Raw genomic sequence first — 25,088 nt, 5'->3', positions numbered from 1 at the left:
AAGGGCAGATCGTGCCTAATAAGCCTGATAGAGTTCTTTGAGGAGGTGACCAGGCATATAGATGAGGGTAGTGCAGTGGATGCGATCTATATGGATCTTAGTAAGGCATTTGCCAAGGTACCACACGGTAGGCTTATTCAAAGTCAGAAGGCATGGGATCCAGGGAAGTTTGGCCAGGTGGATTCAGAATTGGCTTGCCTGCAGAAAGCAGAGGGTCGTGGTGGAGGGAGTACATTCAGATTTTAGGGTTGTGACTAGTGGTGTCCCACAAGGATCGGTTCTGGGACCTCTACTTCTCGTGATTTTTATTAACAACATGGATGTGGGGGTGGAAGGGTGGGTTGGCAAGTTTGCAGATGACAAAAAGGTTGGTGGTGTTGTGGATAGTGTAGAGGATTGTCAAAGATTGCAGAGAGACATTGATAGGATGCAGAAGTGGGCTGAGAAGTGGCTGATGGAGTTAAACCAGGAGAAGTGTGAGGTGGTACACTTTGGAAGGACAAACTCCAAGGCAGAGTACAAAGTAAATGGGAGTGTGGAGGAGCAGAGAGATCTGGGGGTACATGTCCACAGATCCCTAAAAGTTGCCTCACAGGTAGATAGGGTAGTTAAGAAAGCTTATGGGGTGTTAGCTTTCATAAGTCGAGGGATAGAGTTTAAGAGTTGCGGGGTAATGATGCAGCTGTATAAAATTCTGGTTAGGCCACACTTGGAGTACTGTGTCCAGTTCTGGTTGCCTCAGTATAGGAAGGAGGTGGAAGCATTGGAAAGGGTACAGAGGAGATTTACCAGGATGCTGCATGGTTTAGAGAGTATGGATTATGATCAGAGATTAAGGGAGCTAGGGCTTTCCTCTCTGGAGAGAAGGAGGATGAGAGGAGACATGATAGAGGTATACAAGATATTAAGAGGAATAGATAGAGTGGACAGCCAGTGCCTCTTCCCCAGGGCACCACCGCTCAATACAAGAGGACTTGGCTTTAAGGTAAAGGGAGGAAAGTTCAAGGGGGATATTAGAGGAAGGTTTTTTACTCAGAGAGTGGTTGGTGTGTGGAATGCACTGCCTGAGTCAGTGGTGGAGGCAGATACACTAGTGAAATTTAAGAGACTACTAGAGAGGTATATGGAGGAATTTAAGGTGGAGGGTTATATGGGAGGCAGGGTTTAAGAGTCGGCAGAACATTGTGGGCCGAATGGCCTGCACTTGCTGTATTGTTCTATGTAGAGGTTGATAGGTTTTGGATTTGTCAAGGTTTCAAAGGTTATGGGCAGAAAGCAGGAGAATGGGGTTAAGAGGATAATAAATCGGCCATAAAGAAATGACAGAGCAGACTCGATGGGCCGTGTGGCCTAATTCTGCTCCTATGTCTTATGGTCTTAGAAGGTGAGGTGCTGTTTGTCAAGCTTGCCTTGAATATGCTGGAGCAACGTAGGGGACTGAAGGCAGAGATGTCAAAGTGTGAGTGGGATGGAGAATTGAAATCTTTGGTAACTAGAAGTCAGGATCTTTGATTTTTCATGACGGAAATAAGTTATTGGTTGTGATTCAGTCACCCCATTCTATGTTTATTTCCCTTGGACTGATGTAATGGAATATTGCGTAGAGTGTGCATTGATCTGTTGAAAATAAAACCTACACTCAGTCTCTAAATACATTGAGGACTTCCTGGTAATCATGCTGTTTTCAATCACATTCAGGCTTCCTGTTTCTAATAGTGTTACCACTTTACACAGCAGAATACTAACAAACCACACTGGTCCCTCGCTTAGCACTCAAGATGCACTACCAGAATGACAGCACTAATGCAATCAGCTTTACTTTGAGAGAAGTGTTTTGCTCTGCTGGGAAGTGAGCACGAGTTTAATAATAAATCACTCATGGCTCAGTAACAAGAAGTTGTCTGTGATTTCTGGCCTTGGGCTGTCTAGGGAGAGCTGTGTGGCCACTCAGTGCTAAGCTGAGCTCATGGTTACATCCTGATCAACTTGGAGAGTATGGCCATTGCTGGGAATGATCAGCTACTCCATGCATTGACAAGCTGTCCATAGCATCACATTCTGATAGGTACGGAAATAAGGTCAGTGATGATCGCTGGACTGCAGAGAGTTGTAGTGAGAGGAATTTTAGGATCCAGATAGTGTATCAACCCATGGTGCAGATGCTGCCAGTCCACAGTAATATCATGGTCAGAGTGCAGCCTGAGCTCCACATCTCAGATAAGACCATAAGAATTAGGCCATTTGGCCCATCACATCTGCTCCACCATTTCATCATGGCTCATCCAATTTTCCTCGTAACCTCAATCTCCTGCCTTCTCCTCAATTCCCTTCATGCCCTGACCAATCAACAATCTATCAACTTCTGCCTTAAATATACATAAAGACTTAGCCTCCACCGCTGCCTGTGGCAAAGAGTAAACAGATTCACCACTCTCTGGCTAATGATTTTCCTTTTCATCTCCATTCTAAAAGGATGCCCCTCTATTCTGAGGGTGTGTCCTCTGGTCTTAGACTCTCTCACCATAGGAAACATCCTCTCCACATCCACTCTATCAAGGCCTTTCACCATTCAATAGTTTTCAGATGGGTCACCCCTCATTCTTCTGAATTCTGGTGACCCAGAGCCACCAGACATTGACATTGCTTTTCCCAGCCGTCCCAGCACCAGTTTGCTTGTCTTCTCTCCCTTAACTCTTGGGAGTGACTGGAGAGAGTTTGGCACCAGGATTCCATTTACTCAAGTACAAAGGGAGCCAGCAGGTATGTGTTCGTCCTGGAGGATCAATAGTGCTGTTAGAAATTATTACCCTGCGGATAGTGCTAATTGAAGTATCAGCACTTTCCAACAGTTCTCGGTACAAAAGCAAATCACACAGGTTTTTTTGTCACCATTCACATTTCCCTATTGTCGTTATTCCATTTACAGGGAGGATATTCAGGAAATGCTGCAGGATTTCGCATTGCTTCGTTATTGAAACTCGCTGACATCAAAGCAAATAAACCTGGCATGAACCTAATGCACTTTGTGGCCATGGTGAGCATTCTAAAGTAAAAGAAGACCTTACTATAAATTCCTTCTACGTGTAAAGTTGGTTGTTTTGTTGCTGGCTTGGAAATGGAAATGCAATAAAAATAATAACTTCCCTTGTTTGAATGTCAGGAAAAAAGAAATGTTTCAACAAAATCTTGAACTTAATGGGTTTACTGAATTGTGTTGTTTGGATGAAACACAGTAGCAAATGTTTTATGATTACATCAACAGCTCGAGGAAAGCACTCTCATTTCCAAGTCAAGCGATTGTGAATACAGGTCCCAACAGTGGCAGCACTGCCAGAATAAGTCTTCAATGAAGTTATGCAGAGTATAAATGGAATGAAAAGAATTCAAATGAATTTTACCAGATAATTTATATAAAATATTCAGTCTGTCAAAAAACTGCATGTTTCTAATCTGTAAAGGTTTAGACACAATGACCTCATTATCTGTTGATTCACTATCTGTGGACCTGCAAACTCACAAGGGCGGTCCCAGACCAGAGCTGCACCAGAAAGATTTGAAATGCCTCCAAAACAGCACAAGTGCATACAGAGATATTCTTCTGCCTGTGAGAGTTCTTTATTAAAACTAAGCCAGCTGCAAAGCCAGTGGAAGAATCACAGTTCTGTGCCTCTTCCCTGCTACCATGTTGCACCCAGACTCGTCTTTCTCTCAGCCTTCGGCTCCTCAATCAACAGCTGTTGACCCAGAAGAACAACCAGCAATTCACTCTACATCACCAATGCTTAAGACGGTGCTACCGAAGACATGTGACAGCCTACTGGTGGTTCGAAAGCAAAGGAATTTGATTAAAAACATTACTAATAAAACTTTTTGAAGAAAAATTATGGTGTATTATCACCGCAAACAATGAAGAGGTGAGCGAAGGCAAAGTGAATTCACCAGATTCACCCTGCTGGTGCGCTGTAAAATGGGCTCACTTGGAACTGGAGCCATGCTGGTTGGAGTGAACGATTCGCAGAGGAGAAGATGGGACAGAGGATTTCCAATGCCCACCCTGCTAACCCGGGTACGAGGATGGATCGCTCTAAGCACCGGGTTCATTTGGCGAGGTCAAGAGCTTCTTTGGCACAGAAACCCAGGTCCAAAGCGAATCATTAGGCAGCATGTTCTAAGCTCGGAGCGATTTGCCATGGTGAGATCTGGGTCCTAACGCAAGGCACAATACACTGTTCAGACAATTTAAATGCCGGCCCAGAGTGTCGGGCAAGATTGGATCGCTCTAGGCACCGAGCCGACTTGGGAAGTCAGCTGATTCGCCACAGCTGGGCTGAGTACCAGTGTGAGGTTTGGACAATTTAAACGCCAGCCCTGATAGTCTGGGGGCTCCTCTCACCACGATGCTAAAGCTGTGAGACTGTGCCCAGTTGCTGTGCTTCATGTCTGCGAATTTTGTGGTGATTTGCTCTGTTAGCATGATGAACTGAATACCGAGGCTTTGGGCCTACTCTAGGCTGCTCCAGGGATTTGGATCTAAGAATTCAATTTGGTTTGGAATGCTGTTGTTGTTGCTCAGTTCTATTGTTTATATGATTTGTTTTGTGTTTTTTTCTTTTTCTCTGTGAGCACAGGTGTTTGGTCTTATTTTTTAAATTGGATTCTTTTGGGTTCCTTGCTTTGTGTCTGCCTGCAAGCAAACAAATCTGCAACATTCTTTTATAATAAATGCATTTGAATCTTTGAGTGCATGAAGAGTGGCTGAGCACCATCATTCCCCTCAAAATAATACAACACTCAAGATTAAAAGTGTATATATTTTATTATAATTTTTTGTATTTTGTTGTTGAGATAAGAAGGAATTTCTTTTGCCAGAGGGTGGTGAATTTGTGGAATTCATTGCCACAGACAACTATGGAAGCCAAGTCATTGGGTGTATTTAAAGCAGAAGTAGATAAGTTGTTGATTAGTAAGGGTGTTAAAGGTTACAGGGAGAAGGCAGGAGAATAGGGTTGAGAGGAATAATAAATCAGCCATGATGGAATGGTTCTGTGGAATGGCTCTTCCACAGTTTATGATATAAAGAAAAGCTGCTCCAGTTCTTTGCTGACAGTGAATCAAACAACAGACATGCATAAGGAAAACAATGAAGATGGAAGATGTTCACAACTAGATAAAGTTCTCATAAAGTGGGTTAAATTCCATGTTAGCGAAGGTGTAGAACCATTAGGAGAGATGGTGGAGGAACAAGTGAAATTATTTCATGAAGAATTCAGACTGGATTAGGAGTGTGATGACAGTGAAGGGTGGCATCAGTGTTTCCAATCAGCCACATGGCATAAAACTTCATGCAGTGTGGGTGAAAAATGGTCAGCAGATAAAGAAGCAGCTACTGAGTTTGTTGATGAGTTTGCTAAGTTAGTTTCTGATGAAAATTTAAGTCCTGAGCAAGTCTACAATGCGGACGGAAAGGCCTTATATTGGCATTGTACTCCAAGGTGGACACTGACTACAGAGGATGCAGTATCACCAACGAGTTATAAAGCATCAAAAGATCATGTCGCTGTGTTGGGCTGCTCTAATGCTTTTATGTTTAAGGGAAAACCATAATACATTTCATTGAACTCCGAAACCTGAACACAAAGCGTGCTAAAAGCCCTTTATGAAATTCCGTCAACACTTGAGACCCACCTGTTAAAGTGGACCCTAACTCAATGTTGGTGGCTGTGAATTATGTACGTATCCACCAGTTACACTGCTCTGCACATCTAAAAGCAGAATCCTTCGCAAAGAATAATGTTTACAGTACCTATCCACCACCTAATTCAACCCCTGGACAACAGGATATTATGCACTTTGAAGCCTAAATATCACTCTCTGTTTATAAAGTGGCTACAGAGTGCAGTTGACTCTGGCGAACCAGTACAGGAATTTATGAAGTAAGTGTGAAGTGGTTCATTTTGGTAGGTCAAATTTGAAGACAGAATATGATATTAATGTTAAGACTCTTGGCAGTGTGGAGGATCAGCGAGATCTTGGGATCTGTGTCCATAGCTGCTGCTGCGTTGTGTTGTTGTTAAGAAGGCATATGGTGTGGTGGCCTTCATCAACAGTGGGATTAAGTTCAAGAGTTGTGAGGTAATGTTACAACTATGTAAGACCTTAGTTAGACCCCACTTGGATTACTGTGTTCAGTTCCGGTCACCTCATTACAGGAAGGATGTAAAGAGAGTGCAGAGGAGATTTACAAGGATGTTGCCTGGATTGGACAGCGGGCCTAATGAGAACAGGTTGAGTGAACTCGACCTTTTCTCCTTGATGCGATGGAGGATGAGAGGTGATCTGGTAGAGGTGTATAATATGATGAGAGGCATTGATCATGTGGACAACCAGAGGCTTTTTCCCAGGGCTGAAATGGCTAACATGAGAGGGCACAGTTTCATTGTGTTTGGACGTAGGTACAAGGGGAATGTCAGAGATAAGTTTTTCATACGGAGTGGTTGGTGCATGGAATGCACTGTCAGTGAAGGTGAAGTAGAGGCAGATACAATAGGGTCTTTTAAGAGATTCTTAGATAGGCACATGGAGCTTAGAAAAATAGAGGGTCATGTGGTAGGGAAATTCTAGGCAGCTTCTTGAGTAGGTTACATGGTCAGCACAACATTGTGGGCTGAAGGGCCTGTAATGTGCTGTAGATTTCTATGTTCTAATTGCTTTTCATTTGTCATTTCTTTTTTCTTTATTATCCAAGGGTAAGTTAATCATCGAGTAGGTTAGAGATGTTAATTTAATTAATCCAAACCACCTGTGATTTGGCAAAATCACAAATCCGGCTCTGCACTCACTCTGGATTGGTGGTGGTCGACCTATAATTGACATAAATCAGCTCCTGACGAGATCTTCTGGGCCTTGAAGGGATGTTAACCAAAGTCTCATTCCCATTGTTGTTCTATCATAAATCATTTGTCTGCTAGCCTTTACATCTTTAGGCACTTGCGAAGGGTTTCTTCTCTTCGAAGCTCCCGGTCAAATTGTGGTCCGAAACTAATATCCTTTAATTTTAAGTGTTTCAATTTGTGGGATACATTGTGACTGCTTTACTTTGATGCATGTCATTTCACGAGTTATTTAAATTCTCCTTTTGGGAGGAAAATTTCATTTCAATGGCATCTGAACTTACAGTTTTATTTATCAGAATGGTAAGTTAAGGCATGAACCTCAAAGAGAAACATTAGCAATTCTACAGTCGGTAAATACACTCACTGGCCACTTTACTAGATACCTTCTATACCTAATAAAGTGGCCACTGAGTGTATAATGGGGTGGTTCTTTGATGGTTTTCCACCACGGAGCAAAAAAGGCAATTGCATCATTGCACATTAGGCTCCCTATATACAAGTATCAAGTGTATGGAGAACAAGATGTAACTGTGAGGTTAGCTTATTTTTTGCAGCCAGGTTATGCTTTTATTTTCAGCTACCGCAGTTTTTTTTTCTCACCAGTTCTCTTTGCGGGCTCCCTCTTCACTACTCATAAATAAGTCAACTTCAAGCACAAAATAACCCAATATATCTTTACTCAGAATATTTGTCCACGTAGCATAGATCAACTGCAGAACAAAATTTGAGTGGTACACTGTTGGTAGACACTAAAGTATGTTGAATTCCAGAGGCTGAAGTTTAAAATTTGCTATTTAAATTAATCACAAATACGTTATATGCAAATGTGGGATTTTTTCAAATTTCTGTGGTTTGGAACAGAGTTCCTCACTCTGGTGAATTTGGGTCCCTTGACGTCAGAACTGCGTTCCACCTCGTTCCATTGTATGAACGATCATTTTTTTTCTTCAACAGGAAGCAGGAAAAAAAGACAAAAACCTTCTCTCCTTCCCGGATAAACTGGAACACATTGGTGCAGCAGCTAGGTAGGATGAAATTACTTCCCCACGGCCCTGCTTCAGATTGGCGTGCAATAGTGAAGTCAGAATGCATAAACTTACAAATCTGACTCAACTAGTGAACACTAACATTTCTATATAAAATGCCTCTAATTTCCTCTGCCTGCAAATGTTTTGTCACTCGCTTTGTGGCTTTTGCTTTTATTGCACATTGATTGAATACAGTTGAATTAATTCTGCACTTTTGCGCTGCTCTTCATGTGGCTATGATCTCATGTCAGGATTTCTTGCAGCTTTGTCAAGTCTTTCTCACAGAATCAAAGAGACTTATAGAATAATACAGCACTGAAATAGGCCCTTTAAGGTGCCCTTTTAGGCTAGTCTCATTCCCCTGCATTTGGCCTATTATAACCTTCTGAACTTTGCCTATCCATTTACATATCCAATGCATGTAATACATGGCCACACATTAAAATCAAACATCTTTGTAAAATTCTGTCAAAACTTAGTAAAACTTTGTAAAAGTTCTGTCCTGCTGAAGGGTCTCAGCCCGAAATGTCGGCTGTACTCTTCTCCATAGGTGGTGTCTGGCCTGCTGAGTTTCTCCAAATTTTGTGTGTGTTGCTTGATTTTCTCTTGTTAGTAAATTTTTGTTAGGCTGTATCCTGAAAACTTTTTACAATCCTTCTTCTCTGCTCTTTATCCTATCTGTGTGGAAATTTTGAGTGCTACAGTGTATCGTATTGTTCCTGTTTCATTATTAGGGCCTGCAATGATTTGGCAATAAAATGAGCTTATGTCATCCTTTGTTGAGCAATTTTCTCCCAGGGTAGTATGTTATGCAGTTAGATTTCTGGGCTTTTAGATATTATGCTGCATGGAGAACAATTAATAAATATTAACATATATCTAATCACTAGCCACATTTTTGTGAAGTTATACACTGCTAATTAGATATTGGAAATTGATTTATTATTGTCACAGTGAAAAGTTTGGTTTTTCATGCCAATCAGATTGATCATTACAAATGTATCTATATCAAAGTAGTTCTAAAGGAAAGCAATAAGAGAATGCAGAACGTAGTGCCACAATTACAGAGAAAGGGCAGTGTATGCACATAAATAAGGTGCAAGGTTCATGACGAGGTAGACTGAGAGATCAAGAGTTCATCTTTATTGTACAAGAGATCCATTCAAAAGTCTTCTAACGGCAGCAGGATTGAAACTGTCCTTGAGCCTGGTGGTGCATGTTTTCAAGCTTTTGCCTGAATCAAGGAAAAGAAGAGAAACTGGCCAGGGTGTGAGGGGTCCTCAATTGCTTTGGCTGCTTTCTTGAGGCAGCAGGAAATGTAGACAAATTCAGTGGTGTATTAGTGAGGATTATAGAGGACTTCCCACATTTCCTTGGCCTTCTGAGGAACTAGACGTACTGCTGTGCTTCATTGGCCATGATATCCACATGGCTGGACTCAGGACGAGATGTTGGTAATATGTACACTGAGAAACTTGAAGCACTCAAACATCTCCACCTCATTACATTGATATAAACTTCCCACTTCCTGAAGTCAATGACAAGCTCTTTTGTTTTGCAGACATTGAGGGACAGGTGGTTGTCTTCCTCCAAGAGCACCACAACCTTGTTGTGGTTTGGAGGCTTGTGTGCCTCATGACCCACAAAGCCATGTCGTCTAGAGTCATGGGTCACCCATGCTGATCAGGTCAAAAGGTAGAGGCTAGAAAAAGAGTGGTCCACCAGTCTTCCAAGTTTGGGGGTTCAGCTCAGGACTAACAACCCTGACTAATAAAACAAAATTGATTTGGAAACAGCAATGAAGAATCCTTTTACATCTGAGTGTGATGGTATTCTTGAATCTCCATCTGGGACTGACAGTAGTGAAAATAAAGTAAAATGGAAGCTACTGCCATGATGAAGGAATCCCTGAACACTGCCAGAGATGGAGGACCTTCATTGTTGCCCTATTGCCCTGATGGGCATTAAGTGAGTTGTTGTCTTGATGTTGTGCCACTAGGCACTCCGAATCCACCCTGCATGCCATCTGTAATCATTTGGCATCTGGCTCACTACTTTGTCACCTGTGAGCTCGCAGGTGATAGAAACATAGAAAACCTACAGCACAATACAGGCCCTTCGGCCCACAAATCTGTGCCAAACATGACCTTACCGAACAACCTAGGCTTACCCATAGCCCTCTATTTTTCTAAGCTCCATGTACCTATCCAAAAGTCTCTTAAAAGACCCTATCGTATCCACCTCCACCACCACTGCTGGCAGCCCATTCCATGCACTCACCACTCTCTGCGTTTTTAAAAAAAAAAACAACTTACCCCTGACATCTCCTCTGTACCTACTTCCAAGCACCTTAAAAATATGCCCTCTCATGCAAGCTATTTCAGCCCTGGAAAAAGCCTCTGGCTATCCACATGATCAATGCCTTTCATTATCTTGTATACCTCTGTCAGGTCACCTCTCATCCTCCGTCGCTCCCAAGGAGAAAAGGCCAAGTTCACTCAACCTACTCTCATAAGGGATGCTCGCCAAACCAGTCAACATCCTTGTAAATCTCCTCTGCACCCTTTCTATGGTTTCCACATTCTTCCTGTAGTGAGGTAACCAGAAATGAGCACAGTACTCCAAGTGAGGTCTGTCCAGGGTCCTACATAGCTGCAACATTACCCCTCGGCTTTTAAAATCAATCCCACAGTTGATGTTAAAGCAAAATCTAACTACACAATTGTTAATGTATAGAGAGGTACTGAGGATACAGCCTTGCAGATCACCAGAACTGAGAATAATCATGTGAAGTGCTGCTGCTTATCCTTACAGATTGCATTCTGTTAGTTAGGAGATCAAGGATCTAGTTGCATTGGGAGGTGCCAAGTCCTAGGTTTAGGAATTTGTAGATAAGTTTGTGTGGAATTGTGGTATGGAAGGCAGTGCTGTAGTAAATTGGAGTCTAATGTAGGGATTTTTGTTATCCAGATGCTCCATTATATTAGAATAACATTTCTATATTAAAAAGTTTTATTATTTTGGAAAGCAGAGTAAATTATTTCTTGATGATGACTGAGGATTTCAACCAACAAGTCATCTATAATACTGATAGGATACTGATAGGACAAGAAAAAAGAAGATAACGTAAGCTAAGACTTGATTGGTTGACAGTGAAAGATATTAGTATCAAGATCGACAGTTAATAATTATTAGTAATGAGTATAGAAAACCAGACACATTCAGCAGCTTCAATTCCAAGATGAAATCTGACAGAATTGTGATAAGGTGTGTAATATGGAGTGAACATTAAATTATTTGTTTGAGTAATGGAGTCTGAATTACATTTCAGCAAACTTAATGCATGAATACAAGAGCTCCAAAATGACAGTGTAACGTTGAGAAAAAAAACAGCAAAGTGAATTTGCTAACTTCTCACTCTTCAATATCCAAGATTATCTGAAGATGGGTTGACAGAAGAGCTGAATAAACTGGAGGAAAGACTTGATTCTCTGCGGACAAATTTGCATGAAGATCCAGAGCTTGAAGTTCAGATGACATCATTCCTGCAGGTAGAGTTTGGTTAAGATTTTAATACAAATTAAATAAATATTTAACACAAGTTATAGAGTTAAACAGCACTACCGCACCAGAAGAGATCCTACGTCCCTTCTAGTCCATGCCAGGCTATTATCTGCCTAGTCCTATTGGCCTGCACCTGCACCATAGCCCTCCACACCCCTCCCATCTACATATTCATCTGAAGCATTAAAATCAAACCTGCATCCACCACTCCCACTGTCAGCTCATTCCACACTCTCACCATCCTCTGAGTGAAATTTCCCCTCGGATTCCCCTTAAGTATTTCACCTTTCATAATTTTAATAAATAAATTAGCAATAAATATCGAGAACGTGAGATGAAGGGTCCTTGAAAGTGATTCCATAGGTTGTGGGAACATTTTAAACATGGGGCAAACGAAGTTGAGTGAAGTTATCCCCTTTGTTTCAAGAGCCTGATGGCTGAGGGGTAATAACTATTCCTGAACCTGGTGGAGTGAGTCCTGAAGCTCCTGGACCATCTTCCTGATGGCAGCAGCAAGATGGGAGCATGGCCTTGGGTGGTGTGGGTCACTGATGACGGATGCTGCTTTCCTGCAACAATACTTTCACTCCTAACCTATGTCCTCTAGTTCCAGTTTTACCCAACTTCAGTGGAAAAAGCCTGCTTGCATTCACCCTGTCTGTCCTCTCATAATTTTGTATACCTCTATCAAGTCTACTCTCATTCATTTCTGACATTAAAATTAGCAGCATGGCATTTAGGTAAGTTTTGTTGCAATTACAAATTTTGGACTTTGTGCTTATCACAATTTCTGGTTCTGGCCCATTTCTGGAAGGAAAGAAATGTTAGACTTCCATCTTATTTTTTTTAGTTTGGTTTTGAGTTATGGTTTATATCTCTGCTTATGCCGGGACCATTATGAGTCAGCATATGCTAACCTTGTCAGATGAGGCAAGATATTGGGTTCAAACTCTGAAGTTAATCTCAAAGTTTTAATGGCCATTCTCTGATACTAACACACAAATTGCTATATTTGAACTCTCAATCTTTGGAGGCACCTTAGCAATAGTACACACTCACATCCATTATTGTGATAGTAGTCACTGGCTTTGATCCTATGGATGAATGGCATTATAGTTACTGTTATATCAACAATTTCTATATTTGATATCATGATAAACAGAGGAGTTGTGTTTTAAATACTATCTCTGTTTGGCTGCATCTTTTGAAAGGGTACCACTGGTCACAAATAAACAGTCAGGTTGTATAAATAATATGGTTGTTACAGAAAATATCCACCTCCGGTGTATTTCCCTATGATTGTGCCAACAGTCCTTGAAATCAAATGAATTTTAAACTTTGATGCTTGGTAATCCTTGATTATATTGTTAACATATGCAGACTAAGAGATGTGATATGAAAGACAAAAGAAAAAGGTTTGCTGAAAGTCAAAGTTATTCACTGCAATGCTTGTCCCATATTCTCTTCTGCTTTTACAGACTTTAGAAGTATGCACTCAGTGGCCACACCTGTACACCCGCTCATTAATGTAAATATTTAGTCAGCCTATTGTGTGGCAGTGCCTCTCCCACTTATAGGAAACATCCTCTCCGCATCAACTCTATCAAGGTCTTTCACCATTCAATAAGTTTAGATGAGGTCACCCCTTATTTTTCTGAATTCAGTTATAAACTGCAATGATTGAATAATAACATCATTCCCATACAGTTTCATGTAAAGGTCCCTGAGAGGATATTGCCTTCAAAAATTCTAGCAAGTATCAAGCTTTAGAACAATTCTATTCTTGTGGATTGATTCAATTAATTTAAATATTGAACTTTCCGTAACATGAATTCAAAGTGTTTCTTGTATTTTAGCTTGAGAATAAATTTGACTTTAAACTTTAGGCTACATGCATCTGTGTAGCAAAGGAAAAGAAGCATTCATGGACACAGAGAAACTGCAAAAAGCGGTTTAAAAATTCAATATACTAATTAATAATGACTAAAGGTGTTTCTGCTTATATAACAGATTGATCTAGGAAAAAATCTTGTAGTCCTTCTATGGAATGTAATTGTTATATAATCACAGGATATATGTCTTCATTACTTCATCTAGAAGTTCATTATGTCTTACCACTCTAAATCATTTCCTTTTTTAACCACATCCGTATTGTAATGTGAAATAATACTCTGAGACTCTTTCTCTGTTCTTGGCCATTTTGTTGATCTTTGAATCTGCTTTCTGATGCCTACTTCCAGTCCAGAAAACCTAAATGTCTCATGTTCTTCTCATTGTTTCCTTGTTTCCTGGCACCCAGAAACAGCAGTATTCACAGTTTAATCAAAACATTGTAAAGTTTGATAATGACTTCCCTTGCCTTCTATTGTTTTGCTTTGCAGAAATAATTGTACAAGCTAACAATGTTATCTTTTTAGGTCCCTAGGTGTCTTTTACCTTCATTTTAAACCATTTAATGAACAAGGTGTTTTCTGTTCTGTCACTCAGCTAGACAGAAGGGAAAGCTTACAATATGTGTGAAGGAAGTTGACTTGGTACTCAGGAGTGTCACCCATGTGATCATTACTAGCTCTCGTTAACTCAGATAATTCTGTCAAAGGTGTCACTGGTTATTTTGAAATAACAGCCTGGTGTTTATCAATACATTTCCCTGCAAGTAAAACAACCCCCAGTAGCTTGATTTAGAATGGAACTCGAATGCCATTGAACCATCCCTCACTGTTCAACTACAAATTTTCGTCAGAGCCTCCATCTTTACGTTTCAGCATGCTATGTATTCTAATTCAGTCACTGTACACTGGCTGGATACTTTTTTAAAGGGCTTGTGGAATGTACTAAGCCAAAATGGAAGAACTGAATATTAAAATAATCTGTTTATACAGTACTTCAGGTGACCTTTTTGTAAGCCTTTATTTGCCTTTCATCTACAGACTGCAAAGAAAGAACTGGAAGTGATATGGGAAAAAATTGAATTGTTCCAGAAGCTGAGAAAGTCCTTGGTAGAATATTTCTGTGAAGATGAAAAGTTTAAGCTGGAGGAATACTGCATTGTTCTCAAAAGCTTCTGTGAAAAATTCCTGAAGGCAATTCAGGTACTGTCAAGTATTCACAGAGTTAAATTAGTGTTATTGTTCACACTGTACAAGGTTATAATTACAAGTGGCGTAACATTTATATCATTAGTTGAGAAACAGTGAAATTGTGTCAGGTGGTGCACTCGTGTGCTGACCCTGTATAATATGTAGGAGGGAAGATCACGTGGATGCCACACAGGAATCTCTGGGGCATTTACCAATACATTTAGCTGGAAACTCCAGCATTCATTTCCCCTCCTAAGGTGAGGTGATTTTTTGTTGTTGTTTAGGTCATCTCTCCTGAAGTCCACTGGGCCCTTTATACATACTTGGAGATTTGATACATCCCTGCTTATTAAGTGTATCATCTCCCAAGCTGAATTGCATTGGAGGCTGAGAGGCAGAGACTCAGCGTGCTCTCCCTAGCTGTGTTTTATCATGAGGGAATGGAATAATATTCCACTGTGGAACTAATAGAGATTCATGTTGATGCTATCCTCATCCTTCCCACCACATACTCATGAAATGTTGATCCCAGTGTCTTCGGTGTTTGCATAGCACTGTCAGCATTTTGTGAGCATGTTAAAAAGTAATGACAGTAGAGCATTATCATAAACACAGGACAAATTAACTGTTTGACTCACTTAAATAAATAAAGATGGTGAATGGAAATGTGATATGCCAGTTAAGAAGATACAGATTAATTAAAGATTAGGCAGGGATTATTAATGGTAAATTATATCTGACAAAGTTGATTGAGGGGTTGTGGTGAACTACATATACCTGTCTGGACACGCCCCCCGCTGACTGCTCCTGTGGCTCCTCCCACAGACCCCTGTATAAAGGCGATTGGAGGCACTGCTCCTCCCTCAGTCTCCAGGATGTTGTGTGATGGTCTCTTGCTGCTGACAGTGCTTTCTTCCAGCTAATAAAAGCCTATCTCTCACCTCACGTCTCCAAGAGTTATTGATGGTGCATCAGGGGTCAAGAAGGATTAATGTGAATAGTGAATTTGATATAGTCTACATGGGTTTTAAACAAGGCATGGTATAATGATTACAGAGGAAAACTGTTCTTGGGTATTTTTTTTAATAAAGTTGGAAGGCTTTTGCTAATGGAGTTCCACTGGACTATGTATCTTGATTTATCAGAAAATATGAATAGCTGAGTCATAAATGTGCGAATCAGGATAAAGAAAAGTGGGCCAAGGGACTGATTGTCTGATCAGTGGGAAATTAAGTAACAAATCAAATTCAGCCCCGAGAAGTGTGGGGTAATGCAAATTTGGAGAAGCAAAGACATAAACAAGAAATGGGAGAATACCAATGTATATGGAAAAATGAAGGGATCATAGAGTTATGGTAGAAGAGTAGCAGGACATGTCAATAAGATAGGTAGCAAAGGTGTAGAATATAAGAACAAGCAAGTTACAAAAAAAAAGAATTGTATGCAATTCCAGTTAGGCCCAGCTTGAATACTGCATTCTATTCTGGTTACCCATCTTGAAATAAAAATGTGATTGCACTGGAGTGGGCACGGAGGATCGTTACAAGTACCTGTGGTGGCTTTCTTTGGGAAAAGTGGAGGCTAAAGGGAGATTCAGTTGCAGTGAGAACCAGGAAGGACCTATTTCTATTAGCAGATGGGTTAAAGATCTGGGGTCATGAATTACATAGAACAATACAGCACAGGAGGAATAGGTCCTTTGCCCCACCATGTTGGCAGTGATCATGATTCCAATCTAAACTAATCCCCTTGGCTTGTACATGGTCACTATCCCTCCATTCCATGCCTGTTCATGTGTATGTTTAAATGCCTCTTCAGCATTGCTGTCACATGTGCTTCTCCCTCCTCCCATGGCGGTGCATGCTAAGGCAGGTTGTAGAATTATATTACACTCTGAAGAGGTTGAAGCTTGGAAATTACTTTAGTGGACAAACATTTACTGGTGTGAAAATTCAATCCCACTACTCCATGTTCCCACACATTGTTGCCATCCTCTAAAATGCACTCTTGAAACAGTTTTTGTTGGGACGACTCATCAGCTTCTCCTTGATGAGCCAGAGTGACTTTGACAGTATAATCACTGGAAATCATCATCGTCAACATAATTCCAAGTTTCATCCTCTTCAGTAATTTCTTGCTGTGGCATTTATCAGAATTAGAATCAGATTTATTATCAGGAACAAATGTCGTGAAATGTTTAACCTTGCGGCAACAATGCAATGCAATACCTTTGAGACAAAAAATATGTGTGTGTGTGTGTATGTCTATTAAATAGTTAAGTTAAAATAAGTAGTGCAAAAACAGAATTTTTAAAAAAAGTAGTGAGGTAATGTTCATGGATTCAATGTTCATTTCGAAATCGGATGGCAGAGGGGCAGAAGCTGTTCCTGAATTGTTGAGTGTATGCCTTTAGGCTTCTGTACTTCATTCTTGATGGTAACAATGAGAAGAGGGCATGCCCTGGGTGGTAGGGGTCCTTAATGATGGACACTGCCTTCCTGAGGCACCACTCCTTGAAGATGTCTTGGATACTATAGAGGCGAGTACCCATGATGGAGCTGACTAATTTTGCAACTTTCTGCAACTTTTAAATGGTGCAGTAGCCCCCCCCCCCCCCCCCCCCCCATACCAGTCAGTGATGCTCCCAGTCAGAATGCTCTCCACGGTACATCTACAAATGTTTTCAAGTGCTTTCAGTGACAAACCAAATCTCCTCAAACTCCTAATGAAATATAGACGCTACCTTGCCTTCTTTATAGTTGCATTGATATGTTGTTAGGTCCTCAGAAATACTGACACCAAATTTGAAATTGCTCTCTCTCCACTTCTGGTTCTTCTATGAGGATTGGTTCATGTTCCTTCATATTACCCTTTCTGAAGTCCATAATCAGTTCTTTGGTCTTACTAATGTTGAGTGCAAGGTTGTTGCTACGACACCACCTAACTAGTTGGTATATCTTGCTCCTGTACACACTCTCATCACCATCTGAGATTCTGCCAACAATGGTTGTATCATTACCAAACTTATAGATGGCATCTGAGCCACACAGTATGAATATAGAAAGTGTAGAGCAGTGAGATAAGCACACATCCCTGTGGTGTGCCAGTGTTGATTGTCAGCAAGGTGGAGATATTATCTCTAACCCACACAAGTTGTGGTCTTCTGGTCAATAAGTCGAGGATCTGACAGAAGGAGGTAAAAGGCCCAGGTTCTGTAGCTTTTTGATCAGGGTTGTAGGAATAATGATGTTAAACACTGACCTATAGTCAATGAGCAACATCCTGACATAGATACTTGTATTGTCCAGGTGATGCAAGGCCACGTGGAGAGCAATTAAGCTTGTGTCTGCCATAGACCTATTGTGGAGATAGGCAAATTGCAGTAGGTCCTAGTTCTTACTGAGATAGGAGTTGATTCTAGCTATGACCAACCTCTCAAAGCATTTCACTGTAGATGTGAGTGCTACTGGATGATAGTCGTTAAGCCAGCTCAGCCAGCTCTTCTTGGGTACTGGTACAATTGATGCCCTTTTGAAGTAAGTGGGAACTTTCAGCTGTAGGAATGAGAGGTTGAAAATGTCTTTGAATACCTCTGCCAGTTGATTGGTACAAGTTTTCAGATTGTTTCAATTGTTTTCACTGAGGAGAATATAGGTAATATTGTTATTTCCAAATGCAATGGCAATGCATCAACATTGCTAAAGGGCTGTGTTACCAGTTACAGTATATTCATGCCAAATGTTCACACATAACACTGATTGTGTTTTGCAAGTTATTTTCATGTTTACAGATGAAAATCAGGATATGGCAGACTCCTCCCTGTCTAGAGCAAACTTCAAAACCATTTCTTTCCAAACTTTAATTACACATATTTTATTCCTGCATCTGCAAACAAGGCATGGAAATTCTCACAAGGCCAGGAAACATTGTCCAGTGTTCAGTGGAACAACCTTATTTATAGCAGTTTCAGAATGTGAAGTAGACCAGAGAGAGGGTAAAGAGAAGTGATGAACAGAAAAAGAAGATCGCGGCTACACTGAATGGAAAGTGAAAACCAGGATAAGTGCACTTTGGTAGTGGAGAGCAAAATGTGATCAATTTATCCATTTACCAAGTGCCACACAGAGATGTAAAGTGCCAGCATTAATTTTGTTGGGTGGAGAGCAGGTGAGGTACAGAATCCTGTCTCAGAGAAGGATGTATGAAGTGGAAAGAAAAGAGTTACTGTAGAATATGAGAGGTGGAGAGGAATGCCAGGATCCCTTAATGAAATAACTTAGTCTGCCTTCCTAACTGGAGGCAGAGCGTGGAAGGGATGGGTTGAAGAGTGGGAGGTTTTAAAGATAAAATCAATTGATGACAGAAAGAGTACCACTGATAACTCTAGGGTAGGTATTGGAGAAAAAGTTGGTTAATTTGGAAAGGACCATGGAAAATAATGTCAGCTTTAATGGAAAATCAACCTTCCCCATCTAACAAAAAGCAACAAAAATAGAACAAATACTGATAAAAATGCATTGAAAAGTTCGATTTAATGCCCCTTAGCTAATCAAAACCAGGGCAAGAAGTTAAATGTGTTAAAAGTTTAAAAAGTTAAAAGAAGTTTTAAAAAAAGTTAAAAGAAATACCAGGTATTTTTTACTTTGACACTACCTTCTAAACTATTTGATTTCTTCCCTCCTCAAGATCTGGTCACTGGAGAGTTGAAAGAGGTTGCGAAATGACAAAGAATGCATGGGCCAAATGATTATGATTGAGGCATGGCACAGATCTGGCTAATTTGTTGAATGACATATCTTGTTTTCTTTTTCATTTTATTAAGATTTAAACAGCTTCTGTTATGATGTGGAAGCATTTAAAATTAACCAGATCCATTCAGTTTTTAGTTAGAACTTTAAACTTCTCTGATGAGAAATATACTCCACAACATTCAGAAGATGCATATATATTCTGAAAATTGCCATCTCCATTAGTCAATATTAGTTTTGAAACTTGTATTTGTTTTAATCAATCAGTTTCTTGACATCAGTAATTTGTTTTTTTCAGGATTGATTATAGAAAAAATATTAAAAACAAGTTGGAATTTTATAATAATATTCAATCATCTTTGAAAGTCCCAGCCATGCTAAGCTGTACCAAACTTTCTGTGAATATCCCCTAAAATGCACCTTAGTTTTTAACCTAATTTGTGTTATTAGATTAGTTCTTTTCCTTGAATACAACTGAAGAAATGGTAAATCTATTTATGTCTTGCATAATTAGCCAATGTCTTACTGCCTTCTCAGCAAAATTACTTCCTTTCATATGACTTAACCATACATTGCAGGTAATTTTTCTGATGTTAGGCATTTGTATTAGTATTTTTAAAATTGTTGACCAGAGCTTGCCAATTTTTAAAGTTGAAATATATCCAGGAACAGTGATGGTGTCAATAAGGATGGTGGAAAATGCTTTTTCCAAGAGTCTGCAAGATGAATTAAATTGATTATTCTTTTCTAAAGTAACTGTATAGGATATAATGGAATCTTAGTAAAATGAAGACATACCTTCACAGTTGCAATTATTTATTTATTTGTATTTATAGGCCCTTCCAGCCCTCGAGCCACGCCACCAGCAATCCCCCGATTTAATCCTAGCCTAATCACAGGACAATTTACAGTGACCAATTAACCTATATACTAATACGTCTTTGGACTGTGGGAAGAAACCAGAGCTCCTAGAGGAAACCCACCCTCTCACAGGGAGAACGTACAAACTCCTTACACACAGCAGCGAGGGTAATAGATTGGAATAGGAAAGGGACTCTTCTAAGTTTTTATTGCCAAACTCTTAACACTCATTGTTTGTACTTTCCTCAGGAGAATACAGATCGTGAAATTGCAGAACTGAGAAGGCAACAGAAGGAGCAGAAAAATGCAGAAAAACGGCACTCTGTAGCCATTTGTTCATCAATCGAGAATGAACTGGGTCAGGATGAACTGGAAAGGGCATTTATCAGAAACCTAAGACCTCAGAGTATGAGACGATGGGACTGCAAGTCTTTCAAACGTGACACTTTCTCAGATGCATATAGCATGAAAAAGCCATACAGCTCTGGTGAAGTAACACAGGTAGAGCGAGAACGTGACACAAATAGCATAGTTAAAGACTACAATGATAAAGAACTAGAAAATCTCATGAGAAAGGTGACTGAGAAAGTGCTGAATCAACAGTTGGGACCCTGTGTGAAACAGCCAGTGAATCCTGTTCCAAAGAAAAGTATAACAATTCTAAACCAGGAACCTGAGACAAAGAAAGCAACAATCAAAACAGCGCAAGAACCTGAAGTATCACAGCAAGCTCTTCGGCTCGATAAGGATTATTCAAAGGTTAATTGCAGAACTGTGGGCAGCACTACAACCAAAAGATTAAAACCTAATGACAATTTGTTGACAAAGTCTAATCCTAGTCACTGTTCAAAATGGAAGAGAGAGTCCTTGGAGCGAAGTAGAGAAGAAATCGCAGCTGCAAAGGGGAAGCAATCAAACCAGTCTTCACCCACTGCTAAAAGGACTTGTGGAGCAGAGACCAGTATTAATCAGAAGGTTCATTCTGTGAAGACAAGAGAACAGAAAGACACAGAGTTAAATAAAGATAACGGGGGAAGTTCGATTACAAACAGAAAAGGCAAAGTGAGCAACCCTGATGCCAATAAGATCTACCCAACACTAACTCAAGGGCAGAGGGGAATAACTCTGGGACATAAAGGATGGGTAGATGAAAAATTCTCTCCCAGGCCAACTCTAACACAAAGGAACTTACAAGCTCCAGTACAGAGACAACTGGGCACATCACCTCGAGGTATAAAGCAAATGAGTAGCATCAAGGAGAAGACATATCAGGTAGCTGTAAGAAATGGGAGAAAATCTATCCAAAGTCCAAAGGAAAAGAGTACCTCTTCTCAATCAACTTCCCCTATAACCGGTTCCAGAACTGTCCAAAGCCAATCAGAGACTGCAACTACAGCTAGCATGAATCCTCATGCCAAACAATCTATGCTACTCAAGAAACCAAACTCTGAGAAAGTTGTTATGGTAAATCACCAAACAGATTCTCTCACACACAAAGGAGCAATTCAACAGTGCAGACCTTTGAAAAAGAGTAGACAGCCAGTATGGCGGTGATGTGCGCCTATTGAGGCTTAGATGGTAATGCTGTATCTTGCAGTCAACTGAGTTACTCTGAATAATATTCTTATTAAGAATTTTCCTGTTATTTAATAAAACAGTTGAGATATTCAGCATAAAGTTTGGTGCAATGTTGCCTGTAACTGGATACAATAAAAAATAGTGGAATGGCAAGTCATAAAAATGATTTGTTTTTCAGAAAACAAAAAAAGGAAAGGCCTATTTTAGAAACTGCGAACAAGCCATTAATTCAGTTCCTTTTACTTTGTGCTGAAACAGGATTGCATGAATTTTTTTCTGATCTTGGAATAACAGATTGGATGTTTTTAAATGATTTGGCTAACTTCAGCTGGAAGGGAAACCGTATTTGAGTTGAGAGTGTGGAAGTGACTCTGACTGGCACTTCCTGTTTTTATCCAAATTTTTGATTCCCAAGACTTATTCCTTGGTCTGAAAGCTTTACATGTTCATAATTCCAATGTTAAGCATAACAAAGCAAAAATGGTGCCAGTAAGTGCTGGATCATCACAAGCATTAAGCACTTCAACTTTCAATAAGAAGTCCCCTTCTATCTCATTTTTCTTGGTAAGAATATAAATTTAAATGTTGACAGATGAACTTCAAGCAACATTACAGATGGACACAAAAATGATCAGACATTCCCCGATTCTCATCAATTCATACAGATTTTTAACTGTAGTCTCTAAATATTGTTGCTACAATATTCAGTTGCAAGCTACAACTACAAGCGGCTATCACAAGACTGAAATGAAGGACAATTTGGCTGTCAAGTCCAGAAGAGCTTTATGTGAGTGCCAGTTCACCCCACCCACCCTTTCTCCGTAGCTTTGCAATTTCCTACTTTTCAGATTCTTGTCTAACTTCCTTTAAACAAGGGTTATGGACCTGAAACATTAATTTTGTTTTCCTTTCCATATGCTGTTTGACATACTGAACACTACCAGTGTTTCTGTTTCCATATTTGGTTTTCAGCAACAGTAGTTATTTTTATTTTCCTTCTGAATACTACAATTGAATCTTCCTCCTGTAGCACTTTAACATTGCATACCAGGCATGACTATACCTTTCATCACATTAATTTTGATTCTTTTCTAATTATCTTCATTCAATGACGCCTGTTCTTGATGCTTTTCCGAAACCAAAAAATTCCCCTCTGTCGAATCCGAATATAAGCTTCATAACTCTCAATGAACCCTACATAACATCCTATTCTCCAAGACAAACCACTCCAGCTTTCCCAGTCTATTTACATATCTCATATCCCGCTTTTTCGTAAATCTCTTCTACTCCTTCCAAAAAGCATTAAAGTTTTCCCTGATGTGTACCACCCAGAACTGGACATATTATTCCAGTTATGTCCAGTTATGATGGAACCAATGTTTTATAACAATTCACCATTGCTTCCTTGCTCCTGTACTCTACACCCTCATGCGTATATATAGTCCATGATGTTGCATTTAATTTTAACCACTTTCTCAAATTGCAATTCCATTTTCAGCAAACTATGTGCAGACTCTCCTGTACCCCTTTTTTCAATTATGCTGTACATTGCTCTTGTCATACCTTCAACCAGATTTAACACTGTTTCCAAAGAAACAGGTGTCACCAAATGAAAGTAATTACAAAAGAATCAAAATCATTCTGAGGAAACATTTCCTCATGTCTGTTGGAAGCATTAAATTTCATCTGCAACCGTCTTACTCATTTCAGCATTCTGGGCATATTTCCATCAAGTTTATGACAATCCTCTCACAGTTCACAGTGCCATGAAATTGTACATTATCTGCAAAAATTAAGAAATAAGTACATTACTGGAGAAAATACTACAAAAAATAGATCAATTTAAAGCTAAATATGATATTCATAGAATACTATATATGTTTTAGAAATGATAAGCTTTTTTATGTTTTCTGAATTCAATAAATTATTGCTCATTGCAAAGTTTGACACCAATAGTATCAGTTAATATATTGCATTTGTTCACTTTGTTTTATAAATTTTAAGAATTTAAGGGAATGTAGTCTTGAAAGTCTGTCATGTAATTAACCATTTTGTGTGTTATATGGTGGACTTTTATTGTTTTACTTAATACATTTCAAAGTTTGTGATTTCAAATCCTCTTTGTATACAACACACTAACATTTAGAGATGCCTAGATAAACAGAATGATGTCCAATGCACGTTGACAAAACTTATTCATATATGCATGAACCATGCTGATTGGGCATCACGTAGAGAAGCAGGTATTCATTATGAATATGAATACTACTTGAGCAAGAATCTTCCTAACCTGGTCTTAGCCCCTGAAGTTGAATGCCAGAAACTAGTTCCGGGAAGGAACCTTTATGTTAAAAGCTAACCTACTGTAGGAGGTCTCCATCAACCCTAATCTCAATCACAACTTCCCACACCCGTCATAGCTCAAACTTTCTTCACTACCTGATCATGAATTTCATGACACTCAATATCATGATTTTCCTTCCCGTTTCAGTTTATACTCAAACCCCCAACCAACCCCTCCCCCGATCCATACTGATCATCTATCCGCTACGTTTGACTAAAAATGTTTCTGTATGTTGGTGGAGCAAGCAGAGGAAAAGCTTTAGTGTACTTTAAACATGCAATGCCCTAGCCTATTTTAGCTTGGGCTTCATGCATAATAGAATTCCCACTGCCGGTTTCCAGTATAAAATGGTGCATTGGCTTTTCATGTACTGCATGTTTTACATACACTTCACAACACAGGCGATTTTCTAGTCCTGTGACCATTGTTATGCACTATTGAATTTATAAATAGAAAGTAAGAACAAAATCCTGCTGAAATTAAACAGATAACGTATGCCCAAGCTAATTAAAATGCACCTTTCAATCCTTCTGCAATCAGAAGAAGCTATTTCATAGGAATACTATAGGTCAGGCAGAGGAGAGATGGTAGAGTTTGGATGGGTGAAAGCTGGTTGTAGATTATCAGATTTCTAACAAGGAAATTTTGGACATATACGCTCTGGGCTTAGTCAGCAATTTGTAATTGTTGCATTTGCACTTTATTTAAAAGAATTTATAAAAATGTATTTAAAATTAATGTTTTGTTACTCAAATTAAAAGTGTATTTTCATGAATAATGAATTGATGAGTTTTGATGTGCTTTTCTCTGTAATGACTGTTCTGTGGCTGACAGAGTGGTAATAGAGGGGGATGATAGTGTTTAAAGTTAATCAGACATCTATAAGAACAGCTTAAAGTTTTGGAAGTGAGACACTGAGCATTTTATGGGTGAAATTAATGAATGCAATAAATTAGCATGGAATACTGTGAAGAATAATGTGCAGAAGCTCA

At 39.6% G+C, this 25,088-nt stretch overlaps 1 protein-coding gene across 2 annotated transcripts in view; it reads left to right on the top strand.

Moving 5' to 3' along the window:
• fhdc2 (FH2 domain containing 2) overlaps positions 1–24,788 on the top strand; it is a 70,746-nt gene extending 45,958 nt beyond the window's left edge. For both annotated transcript variants that reach the window (XM_073058164.1, XM_073058165.1), the window contains 5 exons: positions 2,927–3,034; positions 7,848–7,918; positions 11,355–11,472; positions 14,416–14,577; positions 20,424–24,788. In XM_073058164.1, coding sequence (XP_072914265.1) covers positions 2,927–3,034; positions 7,848–7,918; positions 11,355–11,472; positions 14,416–14,577; positions 20,424–21,728 — 1,764 coding nt within the window. In that variant the 3' untranslated portion in view covers positions 21,729–24,788. The remainder of the gene's footprint in view (positions 1–2,926; positions 3,035–7,847; positions 7,919–11,354; positions 11,473–14,415; positions 14,578–20,423) is intronic.
• The last annotated feature ends 300 nt before the right edge of the window (positions 24,789–25,088 follow it).

The sequence above is a fragment of the Hemitrygon akajei genome, chromosome 10 (genome assembly GCF_048418815.1).
Source record: "Hemitrygon akajei chromosome 10, sHemAka1.3, whole genome shotgun sequence".
NCBI classification, from domain to species: Eukaryota; Metazoa; Chordata; class Chondrichthyes; order Myliobatiformes; family Dasyatidae; genus Hemitrygon; species Hemitrygon akajei.
This window is presented reverse-complemented; position numbering and strand designations above follow the sequence as displayed.